General features: G+C 45.0%; 1 protein-coding gene across 1 annotated transcript; it reads left to right on the plus strand.

Annotated features, from left to right (window-relative positions):
* Positions 1 to 2,405: 2,405 nt before the first annotated feature.
* On the plus strand, positions 2,406 to 20,934 carry LOC125636349 (olfactory receptor 52P1-like). Its single transcript, XM_075125599.1, has 2 exons — positions 2,406 to 4,595; positions 19,587 to 20,934. The coding sequence occupies exon 2, from the start codon at positions 19,631 to 19,633 to the stop codon at positions 20,681 to 20,683; it is 1,053 nt and encodes a 350-aa protein (XP_074981700.1). The 5' UTR covers positions 2,406 to 4,595; positions 19,587 to 19,630; the 3' UTR covers positions 20,684 to 20,934.
* Positions 20,935 to 24,569: the final 3,635 nt, after the last annotated feature.

Here is a 24,569-nt window from a genome sequence, read left to right on the forward strand (position 1 = left end):
GGTGATACTGCCAAGTCAGACACTGGCTTTTGCAGTGGCCACACACCCTCAGGCTCTAGGTGGCAGGACCCTTCTCCCCAGCAATTGGCCCTACATCAGATTGACGTCCTCTCTCCTGAGTCCAGTCTTCAAGGCCCTCCGGTCTGGTGACATCTCCCTGTGCTAGGCCCTCTGTCCATGGCCCCAACTTGCTCTCCTGAGCTGCTCATTGTGATCGGCTACCTTGTTACTAGTTGCCGGCATCCACTGTCCTGGCTCTGTCCCTGCAGCTCCCTACTCTAGCTCAGCCGTGGCTCCCTGTTGGTGCAGCAGGTTTGTGCGGATCCAGCTCCCGGTTCTGGTCTGCTCCAGCTGCAGCTCCCCAGCTCTGCTTCAGCACTGCTGCCTTCAACTCTTCTGGCTTGTTGTGTGTTTGGTTGTCATGCTAATAGCACCTTGTTGTTGCTATGGCAACTGAGTTAGCTTATTAGGGGATAGCCCAGCCAGTTTGGGCTGGTTTGGTTAGTTCAGTGTGTGGAAAATAAATGGCTGCTTTCATGGCTCACCGCTCTCTGCGTCTCAAGTGATTCCTTCCTAAAGTGCTGCCCCCAAGGATACAACAAAGTGGCGACGAGAATGGGATCCCTGTGCTGCCCCAGCCACAGAAGGAAGTAGAAGTCAAGGCAAGCAAACAAACAAACAAAAAAAAACCTACCAAAATCTTTCAACTGTTGGAAGGGGGTAAGAACTGGCTTGTTTGCACTGACTGTGCTGGCTTGTTGGCACTGACTGTGAAACATGAAACTAAAACCATGGCTACACTTAAAGGGCCACTGGAACCTTTGGAGGAGAATGTAGTGCAGTGGCATGTGTATACTGAGCGTTTTGATCTTTTTGTTCTTGCAAATGACATTACAGCAGAGAAGAAGGTGCCAATATTCTTAAGTGTTGTGGGAGCTAAAACCTACTCCCTGCTACGCAGCTTATTACACCCTGTTAAGCCTGAGACCAAATCTTACAGTGACATTGCAGAAATCCTGGGGTCCCATTTTTCCTCCAAACCACTGGTAATTCCTGAAGGATAGAGGTTCCACAAAAGAGGCCAAAAAGAAGAGGAAACAGTTGTACAATTTGTAGCAACTTTAAAAAGGCGAGCAAAACACCGTGAATTTAAGGAGATGTTAAATGATGCCCTGCGTGACAGGTTACTGTGTGGTTTGCAGAGTGAAACTATACGGAAGAGCCTATTGACAGAGGCTCAGCTTCCCTTACCGAAGGCTGTGGATATTGCCGTCTCCATGGAACTGGCTACAAAGGAGGTGCAATCCATCGGTGCATCCTCTAGGGTGCATAAAATGTCACAAGAACCTTCCCACAAAACTGTGCAGAGTCAGGAATGTTGCCACTGTGGTGAGCCGGGTCACAAGGCATCACAATGATGGTGTAAGGACCTGGTGTGTCGACACTGTGGCAAAAAGGGACACATTGAGTGTGCCTGTAAACAAAAGAAAAAGAGGCCTGTGCTCTGGCCGACCTAAAAGGGGAACCCGTATACCCTAGAGCAGATCCAGGATGACCAAGGTGACACCTCATCACAAGAAGAAGAGCCACTCCACGTTTTGTCTTTGGCAGTGGGCTCACATGAATACTGGGTAACCCCGTTGTTGGATGGCAAACCTATACGCAAGGAACTGGACACCGAGGCAGCCCTCTCACTGGTCTCTGAGGCTGTGTATAAAGAAAAGCTACAGCATTTTCCGTTTAAGGCAACAAAAGCTGTTCTGAAGACGTATACGGGAGAAGCTGTGCCCATGTTGGGCAGTATTGATGTTAAGGTGGAACTCAAAGGACAGGCTGCTAAATTGCCACTGTTTCTGGTGAGAGGTAGTTACCCAGCCTGAATGGGTAGGTCCTGGCTTGGGAAGATTCAGCTGAACAGGGCAGAAGTGCACCAAAGGACTAAAGAAGAAACCGGTCTGACCGCTCTACTAAGGAAACATGCTGCTGTTTTTGGAGAGGATCTGGGAAGTATGAAGGGAATCACTGTCACACTGAACATGAAACCTGACAGTCAACCAAAATATCTGAGAGCCTGAACTGTGCCATATGCCATCAGGCCGAAAGTTGAAGCGGATTTGGAGTGCCTGGTCACCAATGGAGTCCTAATACCAGTTAGCCATACTCCATGGGCCACTCCTATCATTCCAATCATGAAGAAAGATGGCTCCCTCCGGATTTGTGGTGATTATAAGGTCATTGTCAACACAGTGTTGTGTGCAGAGCAATACCCGTTTCCCCGCATCGATGACCTCTTCGTGGGCCTGGCTGGGTGACAAAACTTCAGTAAGATTGATCTGAGTCAAGTGTGTTTACAGATGCATATCGGTGAAAGGTCCCAAGAGCTGTTGACTATTGTGACTCATAAGGGGCTTTATCGATACTGTCGCCTACCCTTAATGTCTGTTCCCACCCTGTTCCACAGGGCTATGGACCAGATCTTGTGTGGCTTGCCAGGAGTTCAGTGCTATCTGGATGACATCCTGGTCACTGGAAGGAATGAAAAGGATCACTTAAAGAATTTAGAGGCTACCCTACAAAGACTGGAAGAGTATGGCCTACAAGTCCGCAAAGACAAGTGTGAATTCTTCCAGCCCTCTGCTGAATATTTGGGACACATCATTGACGCTGAGGGTCTTCATAAGGCCCCTGCAAAAGTTAAGGCTATTGTGGAGGTTCCCCCACCTCAAAATGTTAGCCAGCTGCGCTGGTTTCTAGGACTATTGAACTATTTTGGAAAGTTCATCTCACAGTTAGCCACACTGCTAAAACCACTTCGTAAATTCCTTGGGCAGAACGAGACCTGGAAGTGGACTGAAGCCTGAGATGTTGCATTTAACAAAGCTAAAAATGCATTGCTAAATTCTGAAGTTCTAACACACTTTGATCTATCCTTATCCCTACAATTGGCCTGCGATGCCTCCCCTTATGGAGTGGGTGCAGTCGTGTCAAACATTATGCCTTTGGGAGAAGAGAGACCTGTTGCCTTTGCTTCACGCACTCTAAGCAAAGGAGAAACTAACTATGCCCAAATTGAACGTGAGGCATTGGGAATCATTTTTGGAATTCAGAAGTTTCATCAGGACCTGTTTTTGTGGAACTTTACTCTTCTTGCTGACCATCGCCCTCTGACGTCAATTTTTGGACCCTATCCAGGCATTCCCCCATTAGCTGCTAGTTGTATGCAACATTGGCCATTGTTACTTTCAGCGCACACATATGAAATCAAATATCAGAAATCCACTCTGCTCGGCAATGTGGATGGTCTCTCAAGGTTACCTTTGCCAGTCAAACATCAAGATACTGCCCAAAAGGAAGTCTTCCACTTTGAACACGTAGAGAATACACCCATCACTGCTACTCAGATAAAGAAGGCAACTCGCATTGACCCAGTATTGTCCCAAGTTATGGACCTCGTGATGCATGGAAAATCTCAACGAAACCTCTCCGGTCTCATCGGACCTTGTTACCTACATGTCCTGGAGGACGGAGTTATCGATCCAATCTGGTTGTTTATTGTGGGGGAGACGTGTCATTATCCCACCACCACTGAGATCACAGATGTTAGAACAGCTACATTCTGGTCACTGTGGAATAGTGCGCATGAAGGAAATTGCACGAAGCTATTTCTGGTGGCCTGGATTGGACAGTGCTATTGAAGAGAAAGCAAGAGCTTGTATGTCATGTCAGGGTGTCAGGAATGCACCCCAGTGGGTACCCCTACAACCAGGGACTGGCCTGAAAACCCATGTCAATGTATTCATGTTGACTTTGCTGGCCCCCTTGAAGGAAGCATGTCCTTAGTGGTGGTAGATGCCCATTCTAAATGGCCAGAAGTCTCCAGAATGCAGTCCACTACTGCAGAGAGTACTATCCAAAAACTACGGGGACTCTTTAGTCGTTTTGTTCTGCCAGAACAACTTGCGAGTGACAACAGACCACAGTTCATCTCTCAGGAGTTTCAAAAGTTTATGAAGCAAATGGGATACACCACATCACTACAGCACCATATCATCCATCGACCAATGGATTAGCTGAAAGATTTGTGCAGACAATGAAACAAGCTTTGAAATCAGCAAGGAGACAACACTCCAATGGCTGGATCTTTAGCTAGGGTGAACCCAGGGTTATGGGGCAAAATAATCCCTGGGGTTTAGCCGGGAATGGAGGCAGTCTACCTTTCTTCTCCAGTTTAGTGTTTGTTTTATTTAGGAAATGTTCTTATAAAGGGGGGAGGAATATGTTGTGTATTTGGTTGTCATGGTAATAGCAGCTTGTTGTTGCTATGGCAACTGAGTTAGATTATTAGGGGGTAGCCCAGCCAGTTTGGGCTGGTTTGGTTAGTTCAGGGTGTGGAAAATAAATGGCTGCTTTCATGGCTCACAGCTCTCTGTGTCTCAAGTGATTTCTTCCTCAACTGCTGCTCCCAAGGATACAACATGGCTGAGTGCTGCATCTGTGGCCTCAGCCCAGTTCTGCCTTCAGGGATCCTTCTCTGGACCTTTCTTTTTATGGCTGCTGCTGCTCTGCCTCCAGCTCAGCTTGAGCTACTGCATCAGGTTTGCCGCATTTTACTGCTTTAATAGCCCCAAATAACTTAAAAACTAACCTAAACGTAGCGCAATCTCTTTCTTGAAACAAAGGGGTTTTTTATAATAAATGCAATGGTCTATACATCAAGTAACAAATGAAACGTTTTGTTAGATACCACCCATAGATCTGATTTAGAAAAGACAAGAAGCTAAAAGCCCCAGAAGGAGTTTTTCCACATAATCTACAAATCTATGAGATGACAATCAAATTGAAAATCAAACCCCCAGTATTTGTATTGAATCCTGATTGATGGGTGGCTGGTGTTTTAAAGAAAAAATAGCAAATTATGTTGTTAAAAATTGTCTTGCCCAAGGGAGCCCAAAACTTATGTTGCGTAAAAACAACAATAACATTATTATATTATTTATTTCTAAATACATTCAATGATGCTAGCTCAATGTGCATATTCTGAGTTTCATTATATTGTTACTGTTAGTCCCTAAAAGGCAACATTTCCTCCTCGGTGTCTTCACTGGAAGTAGGATGCTTCTGCTTCTGGTCATACATATCAGCAGTAAGCAGTGCAATCATTCTTTCATTGGTGCAGACTCTTCATAACAGATTTTGTACAATTGTATAGATGCAAAAATGAGACATCAGCCAATCTAGCTTGTGAAAGACTCAGGAAGGCAAGCGATTCAATCACCTGGACATATAGTGACAATCTCTGTTTCATCTGTTTCACAAACTGCCCTCAAATTCAGAGTAATGTGGTCCAGTTCTCAGAAACACATCATTTCAAAACTCTCACCAAGAAGCTCTACTAGAATGCCCTCAATTCCTGCAGCACCTTTCCTGTATTAACATTTTCCAACCGTAACACTGAGTTTATCCTCCAGGCTTCAAGAAGGACTGGACGTAGAAAAATCAGGTATATTTCAGCACTGTCCTTACTTTATTGTCTTTGGCTATCAGAAAGCATGGCTTCAGTTTGTCAAACTGAACAAGATACCGGTTCAAACAGGGTATAATGGAAAGCCACCTTGCTTCAGAAAACTACCGTATCTTCTGTTGGTTTGAAAGTCATGGAAAGAACAAGTGACAGGGTTTCTGGGGCTGAGGGCTGATAGATGACACTGAGAGAGATCAGCTGATGGTGAGAAAGTGGAAACTTAGCAGCAGAGAGATCAGTACTTGGTGATACAGTGATAAGAGGTTAGGTGTGAGGAGCTTCTCAGACTTGAACTTCCACAGTGCTGAGCTCAGCCAAAGGAGAAAAGAGCACCCTTGATTAACAAGATATACTTTCACCCTCTTGTCACGAAGGCTTAAAATCAGTGGCACCGGGTAATCATATTTTGCAAGTGTACTTACGCAACTTCTCACGAAGCTCGAAGGTTTTGGCCCCATAAATGATAGGATTGAACATGGAGAGAAGGAGGTAATATAGGCTGGTCAAGATGATGTGAACATGGAGAGCAATTCCCTGACCAAACTGGTATGTCACAGTGGAGAAGAGGAAGGAAGGGTAAGACATCTTCATCACACCGATATGGTCTGTGCAAGTGCTGGAAGATTTCTGGTGGGCTTTCTTGGAGGATACTCTGAGGACAGCCCTGATGAACAGACCATAGGAAAGGGCAATAAGTGTCAGGTCTAACATGATGATTACAAATGCTATTACCAAACCATACATCCTGTTGACTGTAATGTCGCCACACAACATCTTCACCAGGGCCATGTGGTCACAGCACGTATGTGGGATAATGTGGTTGGCACAGAATGGCTGCCTGCTCAGGAGCAGGGGCATGGGAAGAAGGAAGAGAACAGCTCTTATCAAACCCACTAGCCCTAGCTTAGCTATTCATGCGTTGGTGATGGCAGTGGCATATCTCAGAGGGTGACATATGGCGACACAGCGATCAAAGGTCATTGTCATGAGGGGGGCTGAATGTGTCACAGAAGCCACGTGAATGAAGAACATCTGCGTGAGGCAGCCACCCACAGTAATACCTTTCAAATTGAACCAAAATATGCACATTGAATTTGGCATGACGGAAGTAGATGTGCCGATTTCTGTGAGTGCCAGCATGGAGAGCGGCAGGTACATCGGCTTGTGCAGAGTCTCCTCCTTGGCTATAACATAGAGAAGCGTGAAATTTCCCAGCAGGCCCATAAAGTAGAAAATAGAGAAAGGGACGGAAATCCAGACGTGAGCAGCTTCCAAGTCAGGGATGCCCATTAGAAAGAATGCTGAAGCGTCAAAGTGTGTGAGGTTGAAAACTGCCATGAGGTGGTTCATGTGTCAGTCAGGGTCAGAAATGATCAAGGTGCCTGTGAAGGACAGCCAGTGGGTGGTGGGAGAGGGGTGGGGGGTTTACACAATTTATAACAAACTGTATAGCAAATATTTAATACTTATTACCAATCTAGAAAGGGGGTGTTGAGCAGTGATGTGGCAACATATGCAGGTGGCACAAGATTATTTAGGTCCTAATCAAGTCCAGAGAAGTCCTCAGAGAGAGCTAACCAAGCCAGGTGAATGGGCAGCATAATGGAAGTTGAAAAAGACTGGGATTGTTACCTTACAAAGAAGATCAATTAGAGGGGAGATGTGAAAATCTATAAAATACTGCCTGGTAGAGAGTAGATTGAGAATGTGTTCTCCATGTCTCCTAACACAAGATCAAGAGGACATTCAATTAAAGTGAAACATGGCAAATTCAAAACCAATAAAAAAAGAGTGCTCTCTTGACTCAATGCCTAATTAAACTGAGGAACTCATTGCAACAAGAGGTAGTTGAGGCCATGGGCTAAGTGAGACTTTGTGCTCAACAGAATGGGCAGGAAGGCCACAAGGCTATTGCTGTTTAGGGCAACAGGTCTGCACCTCTGTTACCTCCTGTCATAAATATAAAGGGAAGAATAAGCACCTTTCTGCATACAGTGCTATAAAATCCCTCCTGGCCAGAGGCAAAATCCTTTCACCTGTAAAGGGTTAAGAAGCTAAGGTAGCCTGGCTGGCACCTGATCCAAAATGACCAATGTGGGGACAAGATACTTTCAAATCTGGAGGGGGGGGAAAGGCTTGTCTGTCTGTGTGATACCTTTGCCGGGCACAGATCAAGGATGCAAGCCCTCGAACTCCTGTAAAGTTAGTAAGTAATCTAGCTAGAAAATGCATTAGGTTTTCTTTGTTTTGGCTTCTGAAATTCGCTGTGCTGGAGGAATTATATTCCTGTTTTTGTGTCTTTTTGTAACTTAAGGTTTTGCATAGAGGGATTCTCTATGTTTTGAATCTGACTGTCTGTGAGATTATTTTCCATTCTGATCTTACAGAGTTGTTCTCTTATCTGTTTTTGTTCTTCTAATAAAGTTCTGTTTTTGAAGAATCTGATGGGTTTTTTTGGGTCTTAAAAATCAAGGCTGGTTTGTGCTCATCTTGTTTATTCTCAAGCCTCCCAGGAAAGGGGGTGTAAGGGCTTCGGGGGATATTTTGGGGAAAGACGTCTCCAAGTGGGATCTTCCCTGATTCTTTGTTAAAATGCTTGGTATTGGCAGCGTACCAGGTTTAATCTAAAATAAGCTTAGGGGGGCTTTCATGCTGGTCCCCACAACTGTACCTAAGAATTCAGAGTGGGGAGGGAACCCTGACACCTTCCTTGTTTCTTTTGGTGAGACACTTTCTTGCAGGCACCCAGCTTTGTCTGAGGCATAAGTTACAGATGTTAACAGACAAATGTAAGAAGAAACATGTGTCAGCAACTCAGCTGCTAACCCTTCTCATGCCTGAATCTCAATGACGTTTGCAGATGACAAAAAATTGGGGGATTGTAAATAATAAAGAAGACAGGTCACTGATTCAGAGCAATCTGTAAGAAGGAATAATTAGCTAAACATGAATTTCCAGTGTGGCCTTGTGGCCGAAAGAGCCAATGTGGTCCTTGGATGGTAAAAACTGGAATCTCAAGGAGAGTTAGAGAAGTTATTTTACCTTTGTATTTGGCACTGGTGTGGCTGCTTCTTGAATCCTCTGTCTAGTTGTGGTGTCCCCAGTTAAAACTGGATGTTTATCTACGGAAGAGTTTTCAGAGAGGGGTCACAAGAATTAGTACAAATTAGAAAACATGCCTTATTGTGATAGATTCAAAGATTTGAATCTGTTTAGTTTAATCAAGATGGTTAAGGGGTGACTTGATAACTGTCGGAAACGATATACACTGTGAACTAGTATTGAATAATAGGCTTTTCAGGCTAGCATACTGAAGTGTAAAAGCAAAAAGAAAAGGAGGACTTGTGACACCTTAGCGACTAACAAATTCATTTGAGCATAAGCTTTTGCTATAAGCTTTTGCGATGAAGGGAGCTGTAGCTCACAAAAGCTTATGCTCAAATAAATTTGTTAGTCTCTAAGATGCCACAGTCCTCCTTTTCTTTTTGCGGAGACAGACTAACATGGCTGTTACTCTGAGATGTGTAACACAATCCAATGGCTGGAAATTGGAGTTAAAGAATTTCTGATTGGAAATAAAGTGTACATTTTAAATGGTGAGAGTTAATTAAGCATTAGAACAATTTTCTATTTATGAGTATGTTGAAGTTAACCATAATTCTCAGGTGACAGCTCTGCCTTGGAAAATGTGCACTCTGTGGGTATTTCATGAACCTGAGGGATCCCATAAGGCGCTGCATGCAAAAAAGATTTAGGTGAGAAAAATAATAACTTCGCCCTGTCATAAATGTAAAGGGAAGGGTAAACGCCTTTAAAATCCCGCCTGGACAGAGGAAAAATCCTCTCACCTGTAAAGGGTTAAGAAGCTAAAGGTAACCTCGCTGTCACCTGGCCAAAATGATCAATGAGGAGACAAGATACTTTCAAAAGCTGGCAAGAGGGAGAAAAACAAAGGGTCTGGGTCTGTCTGTATGCTGCTTTTGCCAGGGATAGAACAGGAATGGAATCTTAGAACTTTTAGTAAGTAATCTACCTCGGTATGTGTAAGATAATGTTTTCTTTAAATGGATGAGAAAAGAGCTGTGCTGAATAGAATGACTATTCCTGTCTGTGTGTTTTTTTTTTTAACTTAATGTTTTACCGAGAGGGATTCTCTATGTTTTGAATGTAATTACCCTGTAAGGTATCTACCATTCCGATTTTACAGAGGTGATTCCTTTACTTCTATTAAAAGTCTTCTTGTAAGAAAACTGAATGTTTTTTCATTGTTCTAAGATCCCAGGGTTTGGGTCTGTGGTCACCTATTCAAATTGGTGAGGATTTTTACCAAACCTTCCCAGGAAGTGGGGTGCAAGGGTTAGGAGGATTTTGGGGGGAAAGACATGTCCAAACTGTGTTTCCCAGTAAACCCAGATAAATTTTGGTGGTGGCAGTGGAAATCCAAGGGTAAAATAATTTTGTACCTTGGGGAAGTTTTAATCTAAGCTGGTAAAAGTAAGCTTAGGAGGTTTTCATGCAGGTCCCCACATCTGTACCCTAGAGTTCAGAGTGGGGAAGGAACCTTCACACACCCCATAAAATCTTTGCACTAAGGATGAATGTACAACCCTCACCATTCATAACTAACAGAGCTGGCTAGCAAATCGTCCCAGAGCATCCTGGGTTTAACATCTGTCTCACACTGGCCCACTGTGTCAGTCAGCTACCAGTGGTGCCTGCATGTGGCAGCTGTATTGATCTAGTCCCTCACATGTCCCAGAGTTGCCCGCTCTCATTATATAATGTGCATAATTCTCAGCCTGTGAGTTTTTCCTGAGCAGCAGTCCTTGAAGCACCATGTACTGTGTATAGGTGCAATAAGAGAAGCAGCATAGGTTCCTCGGCATTTGAGGCCTGTGTGTAGATTTCTGACCAGTATGTCACTCCTCCCTGCCAAGGGAGCCGGTTTGATGGGAGTCATCTCACCCCCTGCAGAAGAAGAGTTGTGGGGAGCGTGGGGCAGCTCGGAGGTTGTGGAATCCACAGGTGACTGAGGTGTATGGAGAAGACACTGGCAACCAGCATGATGTTGGAAGCAAGGCAGCCTGGGATGGGGAAGGAGAGTTCAGACAGCGGGTCCAGGATATGGTGGGAGATTGAAGCAGCTGAGGTGCAAAGATCGGTGGTTCTTTCCACCAGTGAAATGTCTGAAGTTATGTATATAACTTTCAACAAAAATTGGAAACAAAACCGAGAAATCGGCTGGGGTCTGCTGTTTATACTTAGGAGGTTCGCTAAACTCTCAGGTAGCTCTGTTTCATTGTGTGGCACCATCTGCTCTAGTGTTGGTGATCACAGGGCCTGGAGAGACTGAATCACCAGCAAAGCAGTGTGAAACAGGGCCAGCCCAGTTGGGTGGTTAGAGGGGTGCAGCAGTTCTCATGGCTCCCAGACTGCACCCCAGGGGTGACAACCCATCCGTCTTATACCCTCTGGACCTCAAATTTGGCCGCAAGGCATCTATGACGCAAGTATGGGGCTAAGGACAGTAGCCCAAACAGGAGAGCCACATGTAGCAGTTCTTTGATTCCTGTATCACCATGTTCTCACCGAAGCACGGTCATTGTAGTACGGGAAGAGAGGAAGTAATCACGCAGTCAGTGGAGAAGTCCCGTTGGACTAGCTCTGACCCAGGATATCATAACCCATTTCTGCACCAATCTGTGAAAGGTCAACAAAGAAGTGAAATGTGATGCCTCCCTGATGCAGAGAGTAGATTAACCATTAAAACAGTTGGTAGCTGTCAGACATAAAACAAGTTAGCACCTCCCAAGGGCCACTGGCAACTACCATTGATGTCAGAATCCTATGAGAAGAAAGCCTTTTACACGCATTTCAGCTTGCATTAATTCAGGATCATGTCATTTGGCTGCGACAGAGTGGCACTGATTTTTCAGAGGCCAATGGAATGGCTATTACAGCTGCATGGGTGGTGTGCAGTGGTACAATGCTACCATCAAGTGAAATGTGTTTTTGGCCCCCAATCTTGTGGCAGCGTTCCCAGTGAGTGCAGGTGGAAGTGCACTACACACAGGAAAGAAATCTATCTCCATGTGCTGCACTGAACCGTTCGCAAACTGCATTTTGCTCTGTAAATCTGAGCCCCTGTTATTGGCAAATCATTTCTTCACTCCCAGGGGGGCTCTTAGGCTGACGTTCTCTATGGTCTATTTTCTGCTTTTCCCGCTGCTCACAGAGTCCAGGGAATTCTATGGGAGTCCTGGCCAACCTGACAGTTCGCGGGGAGTGTTCAGGGGGATCATAAAGGTCGCTGCGCAGCATGTGAAGTGTCAGCCATGTGACATTCACACACTGATTCTCCAGCCTCTGCCTTGCAGTAGCCATAAGGAGATTTCCCTTCTCTGCTGAGCAGGATTGCGGTGACTTGCCTGTTTCTGCAGTAAGGTTAGTGCTGAGTTTTTAGTACTCTCGGAAACACCAAGGGATTTACCTGGTCAAATTGGAACTATAAATGTATTGGAAAGAGTTTAGACAAATATTGTGTTTTAAATTTAGTTCCTTTTCTCTTACTGTTTCCTTCTATCTGTGTCAGTAACTTCCTTTTTTTTTTTTTTTTTTTTTTGGTGCTGTGTGGTTTTTCCTCTGGTTCGCTCTATTTTTCCAGTTCAGCAATGTCACTGCCCTGTTAGGAAATGCAGCCAAAGCCTCTGCAGTGGGTACCTGTGAACCAGAGAGTTCACAACGAGAATGGGCCACACACTGGCAATATTCTGCTCTCACATTCTGTCTTCACTGGGTCACTCCAGATTGACACTGTCCTCTCTGAGAGCAAAATCAGGGCCCCTGTGTTTTGAAATTCCCAACTTTCATTCCCGGTCTCAGAGCACCCCATGAACTGGGGGTTTCCTTCAGACTCTTTCAGCACCCTAACAGAATCGCACTTTCTGCAGCAGGACCCAAAGCCGTGATTTTCACAGCCGGGAGCCCAAAGTTAAACACTCAGGGTGAATCTGGTCCCCTTTGAGATCAAAGGCCAAATTCCCAACGGATCCAGGAGTTCCCCCTAAATCCACATGTAGTGACTTAAATAAATGCCCTGATTTAAATCAGCGCTGAGTCTCCAGTGACTTCATGTGGAGCTCTCCTGTGGCCTCTAAGGACGGGTGAGCTTCTTAGGACCCAAGAAGAACTGAAAGAAAAGTTGCTGATATCTCCAACTCACAGGCTTAAACCTTCAAAACAAATAGTATAACATTTTTTTCAAGGGGGGAGAGGGGTCTGCTCTCTCTGAGCCCCCGCATCTCTGTTTCTGGAGAGGATGAAAAACAAGAAGGCAGTCAAATTAAAAGCAGGTTTCTGGCTTAGAGGTGGTGTTGCAAATGTTATTGGGGGAAGTCCAGAAACACACAGTGTGTGGGGGCTGGGGGTGGGACAGCGGGACACTGTGATGACCTCCTAAGGTCCCTTCCAACCCTGATGTTCTGTGGCATGCAGTATCCAGATCAGAGTGACTCAGAGTCCTGAAATTCTGCAAAATGGGGAATGGACGTCCTCCCCAATGCACAGCCCAAAGAGGCATCATGAGCCCTCCTGCGTCCGGGAGGTGTCTCAGCCTGGAATGTAAAGTGGACCACACTGTAGCAGGTTGTCTCTGACACCATCCTCATCTGGACCATCCTTCATCCTGTGAGAAGGTGCAGTGGCTAAGGACAGTCAGGAGGAGGCACTGTTATGTCATTTTCTGTTTGTTTAAGTTCAATGAGGGAATTAAGCACAAGAAAGCAAAAAAATGACTACCAACGCTGGAGCTACAAAACTAGAGCTGGCAAAACTGGAAGCAGCAGAGAAGGGAAGCTACGGCAAGTTTCAAACGTGGCAGGCAGCAATGAGGTCAAAGAAGAGGAGGCTGCACACCAAGGGGCTATGGAGGAAGAGGCAGCCGGGGAGGAAGCTGCACAGCAGGGCTATGGAAGACAAAGAGCAAAAAAGAGAGAGAGAGAAAGTGAGAGGGTGAAAACACCAACTGGACTTCATAGAGAAGCAGAACCAGAGGCCCCTGACCCCAATGACTCCCATCACTCCAAAAATCCACAAATGGGAACACTCATGTCCTGCAGACAGTCAGGAGTACAATATTGCTGAATATCTGACTGCCTTCGAGAGGCTGTATGTGATACATAAAATCCCTGCTTGTAAGAGAGCCCCTACCCTGATTGCAAAATTCACTGGCAAAGCTCCAAATGATTTCAATGGAATGCCTAACGAAGATGCTTTAGAGACTACTGTAAATTTAAAGATACTGTTTTGCGAAGTTTTTAGATTACCCCTGAAATAGAGAGAGTTAAATTTAGGAATCTTAAGAGGGTTATTGGGATGAGTAATGGGGAATATTTAAAGAATGTGAAAGATTTTTTGGGAAAATGGGTGAGGGGTAAAGAGGTGGCAAGTTTTGAAGAAATACTTGGACTTGTTGCTCAAGAGCATTTACTAAGTACGGCTGAAGTAAAGCAGTGTCTGTGGGACAAAGATGTAAAGTCTGGGGCTGAGATGGCATTTTTAGCTGATGACTTCGATTAGACTCAGGTGTCTATTGAGGGCAGGCCACAGAAAGAGGGGTTGACAACTGGTGGGAAGGGAGTGTCCCATTTTGCCCCTGGGAAGACAGTAGGGGGATGGAAGCCTAAACATTCTCTTACCAAAAACATTCCTCTAACCCCCATCCCAAATCTCCTGTAAAAGCAGAAGAGCTCAAAAGGTGCTGTCAGTGTAATTCCACTGATCACTTGAGGAATAAATGGCCTGTGCTAGGAGGAAGCAGGCAACCAATAGTTCATGTTAGTTCTGCTGTCCTCACCCCAGAAACTCCCCAAGCAACTGAAACCAATCATATTGGTTTTAGGAGATTAGCCTCTGCAGAACCAGACATGGAGCATGTTAACGCTCTCCAAATGGATGGCAGGGAGTACTTGAGGCAGAGGGATACAGGAGCTCATATCTCTCTGGTTCAGCGGAATGTGGTCCCAAAGGCCAGGGTGCTACCTGGCCACACGGCAGAGATTGTGAGGGTGGGCGAAAGCAGATTCCTTATACCACTAGGTAAAATCCTTGTGGTGTGGGAAGGTCTGGAAAGTGTTTGGACTGTGGAGTAATGGAACACCTCTTTGTCGACCTGCTCCGTGATCATGTTTTTTCTGTGCAGCTCAGCTTAAAGTATTTGCCTGCCGCAGGAGTGAGTTTTATCCTGGGACCGGTGAAGGAAAGGGTAAGTTCTCAGGAACTGCTGATAGAATGGGAGAGAGTCTCCTTGATTCTTCTGCAACAGGGGGAAGCCACATGCTTCCAGGCGGGAGGGTGGTTTAGAACAACTCGTGCACTCAAGCTGGAGGAAACATCACATCAGGAAGGGATGGGGTGTAATACCTGCCAGGGAGAGAACTGTCCAGGTTGTTAGCTTCCAGCAGGTCACAGCTGAACCAGAGACAAACTCTAGGGAGCATAGATAAATGTGTCCCAGAGGAGAGCCTAGAGAAGGGGCAGGGAATCTCAGAAACCACTGAGGTGAGTGAGGATTCCTGTCACTCTGTAACACACGGAAGCAGGATGCTTCCAATTATGGGAGGGGGCTGAGACTAGGCAACATGCCCTCAGGCACAGAGGCAGGGGAGATGTTGTCAGTGAGTAAGGAAACTGTCTCAGCTGTTAACTGGTAGAGTTTTGCAGCTGAACAAAGGAAAGATCACTTCCTATGGAGCACACAGAAATGTGTCTTAGGAGGGGGCCCAGAGGAGGAAACTGGGGAAGGAATAGTGGGGGTAGAGGAATGTCTCCCCACTCGTCACTTGGGGCATAATGCCGAGGACACTAGAAGGAAGGCTGCATCAGCATCTGGGAACCCAGGTACACAGACTGTGTCATAAATATAAAGGGAAGGGTAACAACCTTGATGTATGCGGTAACATAAAATCCCTCCTGTCCAGAGGTACAGAGTCCCTTTACCTGTAAGGGGTTAAGAAGGTCAGATAACCTGGTTGGCACCTGGCCAACTGGACCAATAAGGGAAGAAGATACTTTCAAATCTGGAGTGGGGGGGAAGAGTTTTTATCTGTGCTCTCTTTGTGTGTCCCCTCTCTGGACACAGAGAGAGACAGAGACCAAGCTGGTAAATCATCTCCTGAAAAGATACCTGAAATGATACATTACAATTACAGAAATTGTAAGTAAAGGCAGGGAAATGCCTTTGTTATCTTTTGTTTTAGATTGTGAATTTTCCATATGCTAAGAGGAAGTTTTATTCTTGTTTTTTGTAACTTTGAAGCTGAGCCCAGTCGGGAATCCTCTGTGTTTTACTTTTTTATTTACTCTGTAAAGTTACCTTCCATCCTGATTTTCCAGGTGTGATTCTTTTACTTAAAAAAAAAAAAAAAGTTCTCCTTTTCAGAACCTGATTGATTTTCAGGGTCCTAAAAAGCCAGGGGTTTCCTCTGTGCTCACTTTGTAACCAATTGGCTAGTATATTTTTCTCAAGCCTCCCCAGGAAAGGGGTGAAGGGCTTTCCGGGGAATATTTTGGGGAAACAAGGGCTCAAAGTGGCCCTTTTTTCCTGGATTTTTGTCTAAATCACTTGGTGGTGGTAGCAATACCATCCAAGGACAAGGAAATGATTTGTGCCTTTGGGGAATTTTTCACCTATGCTGGTAGAAATACGCTTAGGGGGTGTTTCATGCGGGACCCCACATCTGTACCCCAGAGCTCAGGGTGGGGAGGGAACCCTGACAGCCAGTGACTCAGGTTTTGAGAGGGAACTGTGTAACTGGCTTCCTGGAGGGGAGCAGTCCCACAGCTTACTTCTCAGGGACAGAGGAAGGGGTGACGGAGGGTACCCCAATCCAGGTCCCAGTTTTTCAGGATGCTATTTCTGATACTTTTTTTGGAAAATATCTGTGTCTCTTTACATCTAGTTGCAGCTCCAATGCCTGTGATTCAAAAAAAGGTATGAATGTAAAGTTTTGGGATAAGAATTTGATGACTGATGTTAAACCTTATGGTAAGTCTAGTTCATAGTTAATAGCTGCAAACAGATTTAAATCTGATCATAGCATAGAAACCTGGTTTGCAGTGTCTGAATGGGGAAACTGAGGCACACCACCTGTCAAGGTTCCTTCCCCACTCTGAATGCTAGGGTACAGATGTGGGGACCTGCATGAAAACCTCCTTAGCTTATCTTTACCAGCTTAGGTCAAAACTTCCCCAAGGTACAAAATATTCTTTCCCCCCAAAATACTTCCCAAAACCTTGCACCCCACTTCCTGGACAAGGTTTGGTAAAAAGCCTCACCAATTTGCCTAGGTGACTACAGACCCAGACCCTTGGATCTTAAGAACAATGAGCAATCCTCCCAACACTTGCACCCCACCTTTCCTGGGAAATGTTGGTTAAAAAGCCTCACCAATTTGTATAGGTGACCACAGACCCAAACCCTTGGATCTGAGAACAATGAAAAAATATTCATTTTTCTTACAAGGAGACTTTTAATAAAAATAGAAGTAAATAGAAGTAAAGAAATCACCTCTGTAAAATCAGGATGGGAGATACCTTACAGGGTAATTAGATTCAAAACATAGAGAACCCCTCTAGGCAAAACCTTAAGTTACAAAAAAGATACACAGACAGGAATAGTTATTCTATTCAGCACAATTCTTTTCTCAGCCATTTAAAGAAAACATAATCTAACACGTACCTCGCTAGATTACTTACTAAAAGTTCTAAGACTCCATTCCTGGTCTATCCCTGGCAAAGACAGCATATAGACAGACTGAGACCCTTTGTTCCTCTCCCTCCTCCCAGCTTTTGAAAGTATCTTGTCTCCTCATTGGTCATTTTGGTCAGGTGCCAGCGAGGTTACCTTTAGCTTCTTAACCCTTTACAGGTGAGAGGAGTTTTCCCCTTCACTTTATATTTATGACACCGCCTCATGGCCTTGAAGGCTGGGTGCCAAGAGAGCGATAACACACCCTGCCTTTGAGCTAGTCGGTGGCTAACCCTCTTGTAGCAAACTAAGGGGGGAGGTGAGACATTCTCTATCACCGGGGAGCATACTGTAACCGCCATAGTCCTCATTTTCATATAAACATGATTTTACATAGAAAACATGCCTTGTAAGGTATCAGGGAAAGGTTATGATCTGTTGAAATCATGCCTCTATCCATACATGTGTATCATTAATGAATATGGAGTTATGATTATGGTGTTGTATGGTGGTCACTAAAACATGCTGTAAATTGGGGAATAAATCAGATATTAGCTCTCCAGAGGCAACAGCAAGGAAAGTGACCAATCCCCGGGCAGGGTGTCAAACAACCCATCAAGAGCCCTTGTCCAGCAAGGGAGCTCCAATGCAATGACTCACGTGCACGAAGCCCCACAGAGGGAATTGCTCAACCTTGCTTGGAGAGACTCAGCAATGCCCCCCAGACATGCCTGGACTTGTGCCCCCCAAGCACATGGATTGAGGCTATAAAACAGACAGAGCGGACACATACTGGGCCCTTCTCCTGCCCCCACTGAGAAGACAAGACTCCAACAGGGGAGATTGGCCCAGGTTTACACAGGAAACTTGTATATTAAGGACTGCAATATTCAGTGGGGTGAGAAAAATCCTTAATCTAGATGTTGCCCAGTCTAATAGGATTGAGAGTTTAGACAGTGTGCTTACATTTCCTTTTCTTTTGGTAACCACTCTGACTTTTTGCCTATCACTGAATATCACTTAAATTCTATCTTTGTACTTAATACATTTGTTGTTTATTCTACCTGAAGCAGTGTGTTTGGTTTGAAGCGTGTAAGAGACTCCCCTTGGGATAACAAGCCTGGGGCATTTCCATTTCTTTCTTAAACTGACAAACTCACATAAGCTTGGAGTGCCCTGCGGGCACACCTGCACACTGCAAGAGTAAGGTTGTGTCTGGGAAAGGAGATATTGGCTAGTGTCATTCGGTTGCATAATCCAAAGAGCAGTTTACATGTCCAAGACTGAGCGTGAACAGCCCAGGAGTGGGGTTCTCACAGCTGAGCAGGGTAAGGCTGGCTACCAAAGCTAAGGACTGGGGTGACCAACCAGATCACCAGTCCAGATAACACCAGAGGGGAACATCACAGGGTTGCAAAGCAGCATGTAGGTGGACAGGTGGGCAGTGCTGTTGAAATTATTTTTTTCTTTGTGATTGTTGGTCCAAGGCCAACTTTGGGACCTTTCATGGTACAGAGTGTGTTTGGCGAGATTCAGAGTCTCTTTCCCATGGCAAGCCACAGAACTACAATCTGGGTGTCACAAGTTTTACTCAGTTTTGTTTCCATTTGTTGTTGTTCTCTAACTTCAGGCATTTCATTGGTAGAAATAACATTTGATATTTTTGTAACAATGTACCCCATATTGTTCATTGTGATATGATGATATGATGATATGATTATAGCATAATTATGATACAGTTTATGCAAGATGGGTCATGTAAGATGTTATTGGAAAAGTTATGACTTTCTGAATATGGTTATCCTATTTGTATGTATTGATGATTTTGGTCAAAAGTTCTGAATTTTGATGACTTCCCTGTATTTCAAATGTAGTTACAAGTGAGTAACGCCCACTAGGGAACTTGATGTCAGTCTAGATAGATGGTTGGGAAGGGCCTATTCAGGGCAATGAGACTTTGGGGGAAACAATAGGCCTTTAGAGAAACTTATCTCCCACCTGGTGAGCCTCCCTGAGAATGCTTCAGACAGACTATACGTAGTGGATGCTATGACTCTAAAAGGCCATGTGACCAGGCCACATAACTCTGGACTCCATTTTGGGGAGTCTGTAATCTTCCCACAAACGAGTCTGGAAACCAAGTTTTGAAACAAACGGTTCCCTCCGTATTCTAGATCTATGGAAAGTAGGGAGTGACATCGTCGGTAGTTCTTCACTCCTCACTCAAGAAGACTCCGAGAATGTTCATAACTATAACATATTTACCATATTATTTTTTACAAATAAGAACCCCCTTGCTGTGCTTTTCTCCCTTTACAGGCACCTTGAGCATTTCTGAGTCATATCGATGCATCAACTGCTTCATGGCACCTTTCAACTTCACCCACTCTGACACTTCAACTTTCATCCTAACGGGCATCCCTGGCCTGGAGGCTGCCCACATCTGGATTTCCATCCCTTTCTTTACATTCTACATTATCAGCCTGTTGGGAAATGTCACGCTTCTGTCTGTTGTAGGTAAGGAACAGACTCTGCAGAAGCCGATGTACCTCCTGCTCTGCATGCTGGCACTTACAGACATTGCCACACCTACCTTTGTTGTGCCAAAGGCACTGGGCATATTTTGGTTCAATTTGAAAGGCATTACTGTGGCTGGCTGCCTCACCCAGATGTTCTTCCTCCACACGATTTCTGTGATGCACTCATCCACCCTCGTGACAATGGCCTTCGATCGCTACGTTGCCATATGTAACCCTCTGAGATATGCCACCATCCTCAGCAATGCACAAATAGCTAAGCTAGGGCTTGTAGGTTTCATAAGAGCTGTTCTCTTCATTCTGCCCCTGCCCCTGCTCCTCAGTCAGCAGACATTCTGTGCCAACCGCATTATCCCCCACACACAATGCGAGTACATAGCTATGGTGAAGATGGTGTGTGGGGACATCAGAGTCAGCAGGATATATGGTTTTGTGCTAATGTTTGTAATCAATGGGTTTGACCTGACGTTCATTGCCCTGTCGTATGGTCTGATCATCAGGGCCGTCCTCAGAATCTCCTCTCATAAAGCCCACCAGAAAGCCCTTAACACTTGCACAGCCCACATCTGTGTGATGCTGACATATTATACCCCTACCTTCTTCTCCATTCTTACACACTACTTTGGTCAAGGCATCGCACCCTATGTTCATATCATCTTAGCTGACCTCTATCTCCTCATCCCTCCCATGCTCAACCCTATCATTTATGGGGTCAAAACGAAAGAGCTTCGTGACAAAGTAGTCAAATACACCTGCAGAAGTTCTGCAGACACAAAGTTCACGCAAAGTTCTGCAGACACAAGAGACGATATCTCCTCAGGCCTGCAGTGTCCATCAGGGAACTGTCAAATTGTCAGAGAGTATGTGAACCAGCACTAAGTGGGATGCAGTTTGGGAGGAAGACCAGAAGTTCTGTGAGCGCCATGGTTCCCCAGTTACCCCTGGCATGGAGGAAGAGTATGCTCACAAACAATCTGTAAAAAAAGTCAGCCTTCCTTGACTGTGCAGTTCTTACGAGTTGTACTCCTAGCAGAAGGAAAATCCTTTCACCAGAAAAGGGTTAAGAAGCTAAGGTAACCTCGCTGGCACCTGACCCAAAATGACCAATGAGGGACAAGGTACTTTCAAATCTGGAGGGGGGGAAAGCCTTTGTCTGTCTGTGTGATACCGTTGCTGGGAACAGATCAAGGATGCAAGCCCTTCAACTCCTGTACAGTTAGTAAGAAATCTAGCTAGAAAATGCTTTTGGATTTCTTTGTTTTGGCTTGGAAATTCACTGTCCTGGAGGACATGTGTATTCCTGTTTTTTGTATCTTTTTGTAACTTAAGGTTTTGCCTAGAGGGATTCTCTATGTTTTGAATCGGACTGCCTGAATCGGTCCATGGGCCTGCATTCACCACAACCCTCGACAGCATCCAGAATGCGTTCACCCGGGGAGGGATATCCTGGCCCACAACACAATTTTTTTCAGGAAGAGGGGCAGACCAGTTGAATAGTCATCACTAAGGTTTTTTGTCACAGATAGTTTTAGTAAAAGTCACCAACAGGTCACGAGGGTCTGCGGGGGAGACTGAAATGGGGAAGATTAAAGCCTCATCAGGAGTATGACAGCCTGAGCCACACTTCAGGACGGGTGACGGTCCAGCACCTACTGCCACTGCAGATAAGAGCTCTGTGGCCCCCACTGCAGCCCCAGCACCTCAGAGGTCCAGAGCCCCTGCTGCAGCCCATGTGAGAGAGCTCCACGGCTCCCACTGCCAGTGGCAGCTCAGAGATCTGGGTCCCCACACGGCCAAGAGCCACTTGGAGTGCCACATACCCCCACCGCCAGAGGTGGCTCAAAGCTGCTGGTTCCTTGGCCACACATGGCGACTGAGAGCTCAGGAGCCTCCACCCGCTGCCCCAGGGCTGAAGTGGTAAATGTCACAGAGGTCTCCGAAAGTCACAGAATCTGTGACTTCTATGACTTAATCTTATCCTTAGCCATGTCTATGAACAACTCTCCGTGGTGAATGGAGAAGTGGTGGAACCCTAGTGACTGAGACAGTGACAATACTTTGTGCAGGAGGCAAAACAATCACTGACTTGCCCCAGACAGTAGAATTGTTCATCCCTGGACTCAGAGTGTCATCCGGAATTGTTAAGACCTGGAATGTTGTTGCCTCTGTAACACTGTTCAGTGCTTCTCTCCTTGGAGCTCCAAAATTATCAGTGTTGGCAGGTAAGGCAACCTACTAATTCAGCAGTCCTTGATGTTATTCAGAAAGAAAGACCGCAGGCATGGTTCGATGACAAAGGCATCCGGAGAGGTTTATTTCCCCCTAGGCAGAATCCCATCACCCTGAGTATGAGCAAAACGAGTGAATTACCTTATGAAAGTCCTTTTCTGGGTGGTAATACCCCAATAAATCCTTAGAGATCAAGGACTACTGAGGGTGAAGACATTCAGAATGTTGATCTACCATCTCCAAACCGATGGGTTGGTAGAGTGATTTCAAGGAACTGTTCTGGAGACATTATTGAATTCTGTAGCCTCAGATTCCGAACATTACGATCAACTCCTCCCCAACCTCCTTTAACCAATCAGGGAGGTGCCTCAAGGCTTCAAGTTTTCGCCCTTTGAACTGCTGTCTCGGAAGTCCTCAGGTAATGAACATAGACCAATAAATTCTTCAATTAAGAAATTGCCTCGAGACTTTGTGAGTGTTTGCTCGAAGAATTTTGCTAAATGCACAGCAGGTACAAGAGAAGGCCGATAATAAAGGGGTCTAGCTGTGAGTGTTCCGTCTGGGTGATTGTGTGTTATGGTTACAACCAAGCTTGCTCTTCAGATGATTGGTTCATTGGCAGGGACTCTTTGATGTAGTGAGGCATGTGGGCCCCATCGACTACAAGGAGCACCACCCAGAGAAGAAAAAGAAGACTAAGATAAGAACATAAAAACAGCCATGCTGGTCAGACCAATGGTCCATCTAGTCCAGTATCTTGTCTTCTGACGGTGACCAATACCAATCTTCACACTGAAAGAACAGAACAGGCTGTTCTTGAGGGATCCATCTCCTGTTCTCCAGTCCAAGCATAGGCAATCAGATGCCAGGGATTCCCAGATCATGGGGTTGAATCCCTGAATATCTTAGCCTGCAGCCTATTAATTTCCTTCAGTCATCCCTGGTTCTTGTGTAATGTGAAGGAGTAAACAAGACTTCCACAATTAAATTACCCCTAATGAAAAAACACAGTAAAAGAACTAAACAAGAGCTTAAGAACCATGTAAAACAAACAGTGAAATATGAAAAGGCATCTTTTAAAAAGTGGAAGTCAAATCCTAGTGAGGTATATAGAAAGGACCATAAACACTGCCAAATTAAGTGTAAAAATGTAATAAGAAAAGCCAAAAAGGAGTTGAAGAACAGCTAGCCAAAAACTTAAAAGTTAAGAACAAAACGTTTTTAAGTACATCAGAAGCAGGAAGCCTCTTAAACAACCAGTGGGACCCCATGACAATTGAGATACAAAAGGAGCATTTAAAGATGATAAAGTCATTATGGAGAAACTAAATGAATTCTTTCCTTCAGTTTTCATGGCTGAGGACGTTAGAGAGATTCCCAAAACGGAGCCATCTTCATAACATCAGCTAACAGGATGTTAGGAATCATTAAAAAAGGGAGAAAGAATAAGACGGAGAATATTTTATTGCCTTATATAAATCCATGGTGTGCCCACATCTTCAATACTGCATACAGATGTGATCTCCTCAACTCAGAAAGGATATACTGGCATTAGAAAAGGTTCAGAGAAGGGTAACTAAAATGATTAGGGGTTTGGAACAGCTCCCATATGAGAAGAGATTAAAGAGGCTCGGACTTTTCAGGTTGGAAAAGAGGAGAAGTTTAGACTTGAAATTGGACGAAGGTTTCTAACCATCAAAGAAGTGAAGTTCTGGAATAGCCTTCCAAGGGAAGCAGTGGGGGCAAAAGACCTACCTGGCTTCAAGATTAAGCTCGATAAGTTTATGGAGGAGATGGTATGTTGCAATAACATGATTTTGGCAATTAATTGATCTTTGGTAAATAGGCCCAATGGCCTGTGATGGGATGTTAGATGGGGTGGGATCTGAGTTACTACAGAGAATTCTTTCCTGGGTATCTGGTTGGTGAATCTTGCCCACATGCTCTGGGTTCAGCTGATCACCATATTGGGGGTCGGGAAGGAATTTTCCTCCAGGGCAGATTGGAAGAGGCCCTGGGGGTTTTTCGCCTTCCTCTGTAGCATGGGGCACGGGTCACTTGCTGGAGGATTCTCTGCACTTGAAGTCTTTAATCCATGATTTGAGGACTTCAGTAGCTCAGACATAGATGAGAGGTTTATTGCAGGAGTGGGTGGGTGAGATTCTGTGGCCTGCGTTGTGGAGGAGCTCAAACTAGACGATAATAATGGTCCCTTCTGACCTTAATATCTATGTATCTACGAGACTAAGGGGGGGTATGATAGAGGTATATAAAATCATGAGTGGTGTGGAGACAATGAATAAGGAAAAGTTATTTACTTGTTCCCATAATATAAAAACTAGGGTCCACCAAATGAAATTAATGGGCAACAGGTTTAAAACCAAGAAAAGGAAGTTCTTCTTCACTCAGCACACAGTCAACCCGTGGAACTCCTTGTCGGAGGAGGTTGTGAAGGCTAGGACTATAACAGGGTTTAAAAGAGAACTGGATAAATTCATGGAGGTTAAGTCCATTCATGGCTATTAGCCAGGATGGG

This window comes from Caretta caretta, chromosome 1, assembly GCF_965140235.1.
Source record: "Caretta caretta isolate rCarCar2 chromosome 1, rCarCar1.hap1, whole genome shotgun sequence".
NCBI lineage: Eukaryota > Metazoa > Chordata > Testudines > Cheloniidae > Caretta > Caretta caretta.

Excerpts from the sequence above, each read along its gene's own strand:
- LOC125636349 (XM_075125599.1), top strand. The coding sequence starts at position 19,631 with ATGGCACCTTTCAACTTCACCCACTCTGACACTTCAACTTTCATCCTA.